Source organism: Amblyomma maculatum, chromosome 5, assembly GCF_055883805.1.
Source record: "Amblyomma maculatum isolate TAMU_Amacu chromosome 5, ASM5588380v1, whole genome shotgun sequence".
Lineage (NCBI taxonomy): Eukaryota > Metazoa > Arthropoda > Arachnida > Ixodida > Ixodidae > Amblyomma > Amblyomma maculatum.
The window spans coordinates 6,158,392-6,168,781 of NC_139348.1; the positions used below are offsets into that span (position 1 = coordinate 6,158,392).

General features: G+C 42.9%; 1 protein-coding gene and 1 long non-coding RNA gene across 2 annotated transcripts; both read right to left on the minus strand.

Moving 5' to 3' along the window:
- Nucleotides 1-1,790: 1,790 nt before the first annotated feature.
- On the minus strand, nt 1,791-5,505 carry LOC146187694 (uncharacterized). Its single transcript, XR_014707392.1, has 2 exons — nt 5,367-5,505; nt 1,791-3,577 (listed from the first exon to the last, which is right to left on the minus strand). It is a non-coding gene; the product is annotated as an uncharacterized LOC146187694 (long non-coding RNA).
- Nucleotides 5,506-6,102: 597 nt separating this feature from the next.
- Nucleotides 6,103-10,390, minus strand: LOC146187695 (uncharacterized; the record flags this gene model as incomplete). The annotated part of the gene is given in 2 exon segments (XM_084603436.1): nt 6,103-6,324; nt 6,326-10,390. Coding segments are annotated over 2 exon segments (4,287 nt in total), but the record flags the coding sequence as incomplete, so codon positions are not given.

The window sequence follows — 10,390 nt, forward strand, 5'->3', positions numbered from 1 at the left end:
CTGGAAGGTTCCTCTCAGTTGATGTCATTGGTCGAAGGGCTTCCTTTGAAGAATTTTGCCGCTGCATTCTTGACCCGTAACCGACTGTTGTTCACATTGAAAGCCCCTTTTGTGTGCCCCTGCCGATTCCCATGGTGGGATCTTTTTATCACTGTAGCTCGGGGTGGAAAAATTAGGTGCGCTATTGCAGTATTTCCTGCACAAACCTGAGACAAAGAGATGGCGCTCTTCATACCACACTCTCTGTAGATCACAGTAAATCCACTTGCAGTAATGCTCACAGCATCCAGCATTTGCATGTAAAAAATCGAGATCATCTAGTTTCTGTCAATTCCATGTCTAAAAAAAAAATGCTCTCCACAATGCACATTGCAAATGCTGTTTATTCCATCACAGCAACTGGGTTCACTACTGTGATGTGTGTGCCAAATCTGGTCACATCAGATGGTTATGAGAATAGGAGGTGCCAATTTTACCAAACATATTGCGTGTGCATATAACAATAGCACACAGATTACAAAAACGTTTCCTGCATACTTGAACAAAGCTGCTTCCAAGAAGTAAATTTCCATTGCATGCAGAGGTGAATCTTTGCTGTAGCACTGTAATATTTGTGAATGTAAAAGTCCTCCCTTGCCATCCAAGCCAACTCGTTTGTTCTGCGCATTGCATACTTTCTCTAGTCAGGCTTCATATCCTCATTTTTTAATGTGCATAGCTAAATGTGCCGGTGCTTTTGTTTTTTTCTTAATAATAAAGGATTGGTTGTGAGGAAAAGGGAGGGATTGTTAAATGAATGAAAAAAGATTGGCCAATCTATTGAAGTCGAGGAGGGAGTGCTGATATGGTTCCTGTTTCCAAGCAGGATACGAAGACATCATTGCACAATGATGGATCTGACCAAAAGGAGATTTCAGTGCATTATGTGGAGGCTATATGGAAAAAATACTTCAGCGGAACACTTCATAAAGGGCATGTCATGCTTATTTTGGCAGCCACTTTTACTATCATTGCAACAGTACAGCTAGCAGTGCTGACAAAAGGTTTTTCACTCTTGCCAATTTCTGGGAATTGCAAGTTTTTTTTGCAAGGGATCACCTTATGCCACACTATTTGCACTGAACTTGCAGAATAGCCTCTCGGGCAGAATGTCAGGCCTTCTGAAGTTTCGTTGATCACTGTAATGCCCCACACTCTTTCATCCTTTGTGTCGCAGTTCTCAGAAAACTAAGTGCTGGAGCGTAACCATGTTTCTTTAAGGACAGCTACTTCTATGTCCTTTGTAAGAAGTGTAAACTCAAGCCGGAGTTTTCTTCATGACGGCCCTGCTGTTAATGTTTATAACTATCGCCATCTCTGTGTTTAATTTTTGCTGCTATTATTTCTAAGAGTCTTCATAGTGTTCTACCCATGCATGTGCAATTTTCTGGGTTTTACTTTTTGTGTATCTAGCTTGGTGTTAATGTCGTCATTTCTTCCATACGTGGAGCTGTGCTAATGCTTTTATTCCTTTTCAGCAAAACAAATCTTTGCTTCGTTTGCTTTCATGCATCAGTTTCCTTCTTGTAGTCTTGCAGTTTAATGAATACCTTTTTGCAAGCTTTCTTCCTTTGGCAGTTACCGGTTTAAAGCAATAGATGACCAGGCTGAAGACCGCCAAGGCAGGGAATGCAGGGAATGGCACAGAGGCATGTTGAAAAGGAAAAACACAAAATTGCATTTATTGACCTGCAGTCAAAAGAAATTTGGAGAACAGTGGGAAAATGCAGCGAATGACGCAGAGGCATGTGAAACAGTAAAACACAAACATGGCATTTATTGGCTAGCAAGTAAAAAGGAATTTAGGGGACATCAACACTGCCTGTAAAAATGTGACTCAACGTCACTAATCGTTCCTCTCTATGGCTCGGTTTGCAGTTTGCGCACAGGCACTTTGCTACTTGCTTAATTTCACTTAATTTTGTGCCTCTGCTATCTCACACATACTCATTAATTAGCATGCAGCCGTAAGCATCATGTGAAAGGTCACTCGGCACAGATATAAAGCCCGCTTCGACCAAAACATACAAACATCGTTGTAAGGCCTAGGGGTAGCACATCTGACTTGGCATCCAACAGTTCCAGGTTTGATTCCTGTCCTTCCCTCCGTAAAGCTACTACCAACCTGGCTATGTCATGTGGTCTCAAGACATCATACAACCCACAGGCTGATCAATGCTTGGCTATGCCATCTCCCATTTAACATGTACCAGATGCATGTCTATGATTTTTTGTCTACAGTACTGACAGATTTTCTGCAGAGCGGGACCATTAACACTGTCACATTGATACACAAGTACTTACAGGAGTAGAATGACCATAACACAAGATATTTGGTACTCATAGCAAAGAACCCAACAATTACACACTCATTTAAGTTTTTGGGAATAGGCAGGAAGTTGGGATGGAGCAGATTAAAATTTTTAAGGGTATGGGGAGCCTCAGTCTGCTAGCCAGCGTTTCGACAAGAAGGATTGTCATCATCTAGGCAATGCATTCATCACTGGCAAAAAAAAATTTAAAAAAAAGAATCGAAGAATGGGAAAGGCACAGTAACTGTCTCACGTTTCTGTGGACACCTGAACCATGCTCTGAGGGAAGGGATGGAGGAGGGAATGAAAGACTGAAGACAAAAGAACAATGAGGCATCCACTTAAATTTTGCCTAGAAGGGTACAATAATGACAGCATTAACAGGTCCCGTTTGTAGCTTCTCTTGCGAACTTACATTCCTACTTATGCACTTTACAACACCCTTAATCAGTAATTTCTTAATTTCCTCTTCTGCTATCTCATACATACTCTTTGTATAGTAATAAGCTACTATATTATGTGAAAGACTACCTAGCATAGATATAAAGCCTCGCTTAACAAAAACATACAGACATGTTTGCGTGGCCTTGAGTCGGGATGTCCCACTCTGAATGCAAAGTTCCTCAGAAGGAAATAGGCTTGGGTAGGTTGGTAAATCATCTTAACTCAGGAAGCATAGCGCAGGAAGACTGGAAAACGAGGACAACACAGGACTAGCGCTAGCCCTGTGTTGTCCTCGTTCTCCGTTCTTCCCGCGCTGTGCTTCCCGAGCAAAGTTCCTGGAGGGTTGGATTGCCTTCGTCCTGCTATATGAAATGACAAGCCTGAAGCTTCTGTCAAATCGGCCATATCACATGGTCGCATGATGTCGCAGAACCCTGCAATTGATCAGTGTCCGACCATGTCCGCTGCCAGCCATGCCCGTGATTTTTAGCTCAATTCAGATGCTGGAGTTTTCTAGAAAATGGGACTTTTAGCCTTATTGCATTGAAAGGTGCGGTAGCAGAGGGCTCCGAATTATTTTAAGGTACTGTGGTAAGTGACGACCTTGTGCTGTACAGCCTTTTACATGTCATGTGCATTACAGTATCATTGACAGCAGTTAAATGGGCCTCCACTTTCAGGAGGAAGACTGCCGAGGAAGTGGACAGGGCAGTAAGATGGCAAACTTGAACTTGAAAGAAGTGCTGTCCAGGCATGAGGCATGTGTGTCCAAGCATGAGGAACTGCGACAAATGACGCAAAGAGGAAATCAGGTTGAAGTTGAGCCCTACAGTACTCAACTTTAGGGCCTTTGCATGAATGCTTTGTATATATTTTTTAATATACTTACAAACTTTCAAGACAACAGCACAATGTCAATGTAAACATTGCTGGAGAGAGTGGGAGCTAGTTGCACCATCAAGTTCAACAGAAAGTCGAGCTAGTTATTACTATGTGATACTTTAGCATAAGCAGTGCAAATACAAAGGACAGGAACTCAAAGACAGAGCAGTGCCAGTCCTCCTCTAGTTCAGTCTTTTGTTATTAAAAGACAGTCTTGAGATACTTACCAGCATGAGCAATTTGTCTGCAACAGATGCTTTAAGAGTTGAAAAGGTTATGTGCATGCTTTTAGAAGTACTCATACCCATCAGCCGTTAACAACACCATAAAGATAACTCATAAAGGTCTTCTTGAGTATCTTCCCAATCTAGTGCACTGGGGTGAGCTTGAGGCTTTTCTCTCCTTGATGCAGAGTGATAATGTGCCAGTTGCTTATGTGCTTTTCCTGACCTTAGTTAACATCTCACTGTCCCTTTAATCTGCCTGCAGGAGGAGCATTCAGAGGACAGGTACAAAATCTTTCGCTGTTGCAAATTTGAGGTGGTCTAAGGAACTATAATACATACCTACATAGAGCTTAGTAGAACATTAAGAATATGCTCACTGCATCATGCCTGTGCTAATTGTGAGCCTACGTAAAGCCTACAAGGTATATAAGTTTTTTGTCCTAATATATACATATATATATTTTTTGTCTTGCAACATGCACCATATTTTATTCACTGTTTCAGCTACAACTGTCAGTGAATGTCAAAAATACATTCTTTAGTTAGAAGAGCAATTTCTTCAGCATAGCATTGTCAGCTGTGGTCTGCATTAGACTACTGCTAAGCTGTGTTAACTAGCTAACTGGCAGTGGCACAGGTAGAAATATTTTTTTGGGGATGTTGTGTGCCACCGAGAAAAAAAAAAAAAAAAAATGGGCTAAGCAAAAAAAGGAGAAAGAAGGAGGATAGCTGCGCTCTGGCTGGCTGGTTGACAAATATTAATTAGCTAGCCTTTTAACTATTACTGCTAAACTCTCTGTTGTGGCCCAGTGCAAATAATATACATACAAATTTTTTAATTTGTGAAAATGCCATTCCTGTGTTGCAGTGCGAGGAATTTCGGGCCACACTCGACAGAAGTGAAACTGAGTGGATGCAGACAGTTCTAGCCACACAAACAAATGTGTGTTGCACAATGGCACAGCTATCCCGTGGTCTCTTTTTTAAGGCACCCGGTAGGGAGCAGTGAGGGACTGAGCTTGTGACAGGTGTGCAACAAGTACTTGCAGGCTTGGCATGCACCCGAGTTTGGCTCGTAATTCCTGTTGGTGTTGTGATGAAGAGAATGGCATTTGCGAAAAACTAAAACTGATATGAATATTATTTGCAGTACACTATAAATCTCTCAAGAAATAAAGACCTGACCAGTAATGGGTAAAATGATAACTGTTTAATATTAGTTCCTGGCAGCTAACCTGTCTCAGCTGTATTTAACTGTTGCCCATCACAGCTGACAATGTTATGCTGAATGAAGTGATCTTCCAGTTTGAAAATCCTATTTTGAATTATTGCCAACAGTGCAACACCTCTTATACTGCTTATTGCTGTCAAGGCTGATAGCCAGCATACATCAGTACAAAGCGCACTGTTGCAGATACCAAAGGTGTGATAATTAGCGGGACATTGCCAAGTGTGAGATTACCGTGGTAGGATGGGAAGGTGGTGTACTTGACCTTGAAAACTTCCACTTCAGGTAAAAAGGCAGCAAGCTTTGCGGAAGGAGTGCCATGTTAACCTGGAAAGAAATAACAGAAACAAGCAGCAAAACCAAAAAAGCAACGAAGAGATAGCAGAGCAAGCATAAACTCGGCAGCAAATTTTCTTTTTTTATTTGGAAGTGGGGAGGGGGGGGGGGGGGGGGGGGTAATTTGCTTAGCTGTGAACTTAAACAAAGGAGAAAGAGAGAAACATTTGGGCTAAAAAGAGTAATCCAGCAATTCATGAGTTCATAATTTGGAGTTTTTCCTTAGCGCTAGCTGAACATGACTGTGAGCAGAAGAATACCTTGCCATCTAAATTTCCTTTTAATTTTTGAATGCAGTCCCTGTGAAAAGATTTAAGGCATAGACCACATTTAATATTTCCAGTCGTTGGGCCATTCAGTGGCTGCCTGCAGACACAGTGTAAGTTATACACAAATATTCTTGGCCGCACATGAACAGTTAAAGAAATAGTTTCTGGGAAGTCATCTATGGTGCCTTTCTTTATACACTCTAGTAAATGGCTCCGTAGCATACCCTGATTAAGATTCATTACTGATGGATCTCTGTCAGATGCTATGTAATACATATTAGCAATTGCAAACAAGCCACAGTCCAAAGTGGTACCCTGATTTTGAGCGGGTTTGATGCTGATCGTTAATGTTGAAAATGGCATTTTTAATATGTGACATATCTGTTTAACGGCATCAGGGGGTATATCTTCATCAATGGAATCATACACATATACTGTATTTGGGGGTGCACATGCATTAGTGACAGTAAGCCAGTGATCTGGGTTGCGAGTATGCAAGATCTGAACAAATGGGCCCTTCACTTGAGAAAAACGTAGCCTTTGTCCCAATAGAACATCTTGAAACCCTCCCATATAAGAAAATTTTTGACGAATCAAGTACTGGGCAACATTAATGACACTGTCTGACAGTGAACTATGTCTAGCAATAGCCTCTAGATCTCTGTCACATAATGAATAGAGCTTATAAATTTGCAACGTCTCGGCTTTAACAGAAGCAAGGTCTATTGTATTTTGCTTTGTCGAGCTCACCTCAGTGCCATTCACTTTAATGGGACGCACTGTGCTGGCCTTAACTGCAGGTACTACAGGCTTATTAGTGCTTCCATAACTATTTCCTGTATTTATGGGACTTGGTTGGTGAACTAGTGGGCTTGTCCTGTTTTGCTGTACTGAAAACAATCGCTTAGTAGCTTTCACTTTTTTTGGACGACCTCTTCTGGCCTTAACTACAGGTATTACAAGCTTAATATTCCCAAAGCTACTTCCTGTATTTAAGGTGCTCGTTTGTTGAACTGCTGGGCTTGTTTGAATTGTTAAACCTTGTAAATTTTGCCCAGCCTGACTTTGCTGTGCATATGCTGCTGTGAGCTGTCTTCCAAATGCCTTAATAGCCAAAACATTTTCTCGCGCCTCTTTTTCACTTCCCATGGATGCAATATTTGCGACACTCTTGGCCATAATCTCAAGCTCCTTGTACACCCAGCAGAATATCTTTTGCGGTGTGTTTAGCTTAAGAGGTGAAGATACCTGAATGCTACTTGTTACTACTGGCTTTGTGGGCGTAGCTGTAGGGCTTTCACTTAAAAAATGCTCCTTTTGCCATCTGCTAGGAATGCATGCTGTATCGAGTACTCTTTCCTGTGCAAATGAGCGGACTGCCATTATATGCGAACAAGGCAAGCCGTACTGGTTGAAAAAAGTACATGTACAGCTGTCCAGATTTTGACTGACACAATAGTCTTTACTTCCTAAAGCCACATTAAATGAGTTGAGAAGTGAACTGACTTGATAATTAGCAGTCTTAAATTTTTCATATTGTTCGAGCAGTTTATCTTTAGCTTCTGATGTGCAGCAACGGGACAGTTCTAATTGAAATTCATCTATACAATTTACATTTACATTAATCTTCATTTCCTTCAGCTTTGCAAACTGTAGAGAGGCGGCGTCATTGTCAACATACTCTATCAATCCTCCTACAGCCTCCACTAAATGCATACCAGGACGAAGGAAACTTTTAAGCTTTTGATTGTGGCTTTCAATTCGGTTATTTGTATTATTTCCTAGGGTTACAAGGCTTTTCCTGTAAGCATGCACCCACATCTCTCTACACGAGTCCCACTGCTGCATATAATAGGAAAAGAATCCAGCAGGAGCTACATTACGCAATTGATCTAACATGTCAGAGTACTCTTGATGAGTTTGAGAATAGACTAATGCTTTTACAAGTGGAAGGAGTAATTTTCGTTGCCCTCTTGCTTTATCATTAATATTTCTATGGAGGCAATTCAGCACGTGCCATGTGCACAGTAAAATTGTGCTGTTCGGAAGAAGAGAACTGAGGATACGCATTTCGTTCATGTCTTTATCTATCATTACCACCTTACATCCTGATACAACAAATGGATTAAATTGTATAAATTTTTCAAACATGGCCCTTATAATTTCAGCGGTTTCATTTTGTACGAATGCGTAGCAGACGCACCGCCCACGCCCACGGCCATCTTCGGTGAGAACAGAGTACAAAACATAACCTTCAATATTAACTTTATATGTCCCATCTACAAATATAACATCAGGATATTTTTCCAGCATCTCACGCATCTCACTTGTTTGGAACAAGATAAACTGCAACTCATGTTGATTGTCTTTTTCGTAATGAATGACCCAGTTTGGATTTCTTTCAATTAAAGTTTCTACCTGCTGAACTAGCATTTGCCCGTGAGTCTCCTTATTTCGAACTGGTACAGAGTAAATTTGTTTTAAATTGTTTACATCTTTCGTAGTTAAAGTTTTACCCGTCTTTTGTTGAACAAGTTTCTTGAACTCTTTCGAAGCAACGTTACATTTCACCAGATCACATAGTTGATTTTTTTCATTACTGTTCAGAAGTCTTTGGTTTGTGTATAAATTGTAATGACTAAGGTCGTGATTGTGCACAGTTTTCAGCTGAATTATTTTGTAGTGCAGAGATGGAGACTTGTGAAGAGCCAGTGAAACAAGCATTTCACAACCAATGCTGTTGTAAGACTGGTTTGGACGTTTTCCAGTACTGCGTATCCTAGCATTACCGCTATGAATACAGCGATAAGTAATTCTCAAAAATTCATAATCTTTAGATCCTGACTCTAAGGGGTTTTTGTTTGACCTAGCGACATGAACGACATGCTTCCCCTCCTTACACCACTCATCAAAACATTCCTTAAAAGAAACAAAACTATCAAATGTGCCATTCAGGCAAATTTTGCTCCCTCCCCCTCCAGATATTGTGTTAGAAGCCTTAGTTGCATGAACATGGGCAAGGGTTACATCTTCACAAAGCTCACTATGGCAGCCTGGTGCTAAAGGCAGGAGATGCTCAGATGGGGTATCAATTAGCCAAGTGTCACCAAGGCCACCAGTTGCTCTCTCCCTTTCCTGTTTAAGAGATTCTATTTTTTGGATAGCTTGACTGTCTGGCATATCACATAAGTTAGATTTTCTGCACAAAGCAGATGCTACCAGACAACGTCTGCGTCGCTTGGCAGCACTGGGCTGTGCACTGCTCACTGTGCCACCCTCATGCGCAGACTTTTGCACCTTAGAGTGAGCCTGGTCATTGAAATTGCCAACTTCTCCATAAGGTACTGAAGCAGCCAAACGACGCCGTCGCCGCTTAGCAGCACCGGACTTTGCTTTGATTAGGCTAGTATTCACGACACATTTGCATGCACTCTGGCCTTCTTTAGATGGTGATCGTGCACGGCTTTTGCAGCCAGTAACCTCTACGACAACACCGCACAAAACAGCTGCAAAGTCTGCCAGCTCACAATTTTTTTGGTGGTGGCTGGCCACACAGCTGTCACAGGCAATGCTGCGCAGGTCACTAGCTTGCCCTTCACCGTCCACACAGCATGCTGCAGTAGAAGGAGGCGCACAGGCATTTCTGTAAAAGTGTGCCTGCACTGTCCTCACTACTGCAGAATAAGGTGTGGCACGCTGCAAGGGCTTGGCACCTGTTTTGGCAAGTACTCTGGTGTCTCTGCCTGTGGCAGAGCTTGAACCTTTTCCTTGCCGAAACAGTGCCGCAGCCTTCCGCTTCTTCTTTGATACAAGTACCCACTCACTGTTGCCATGGTTGCAGACAGCCTTTGGTACAGTTGCTTTAGGAGCACTGACTGTACCTTCCTCTATGGAAGAGCACACAGCAGGGCTGCTTTTGTGCGACACCTGTGAGGCTCCACCATTCACCTTGGCACAGGTGGTGCTTGCACCTTGGCTGAGAGTCATAGGCTTGGTAAAAGGCACACAGCCTTCAAGCCTCTTCTCAGCCTTTCCCCATCCGGGTACACCTGAGCCATGGGACACAGAGGAAGGCAGGCTGTCCCAGGTAGTCCAAACTTTACAACCTTTTTGCCGGACACGAACACCTCCAACAAGCACAAAGCCAGCTCCCCAAAGGGTAGCTGGAAGCTGGTCAGTGCCGCCCCGTTGCAAAGGAGTATTGTTTGTTCCCTGGACAGGAGCAGGAGTTGCAGGTTGCTTGCTTACTACTCCTAAAGTACAAATAGATGAATATAGAGGAGGAAAGTCTGCCTCACAAATCATGGCCTCCCTGGCTGGCTTGGCCCAGCCAGTCCAACTTGTGGATACCCGACTCTCCTGGTACCTCTGTTGAATGGACCGCCTCTCAGCAACAGCAGCCAGGCTGCAGGCCTCCTGGTAGAGATACTCCGCCAGCACCTGGTTTCCTTGCCGGCTCGGGTGCACACCATCGCGGCTCAGGTAGCTGCTCCAGCATCCAACCAAGCCGCCCAGGAAGCGGAAACCCCGCTCGCGGCATAGCTCCTGTAATGCAGCGTTTACCTGCCTGTACCGCTCGTTCGTGCGGTGCAGCTGAGTTTCGCTTTCAGCAACCCTATACTCGTTCTGCCCTCGTGGGAGAACGGCGGAGAA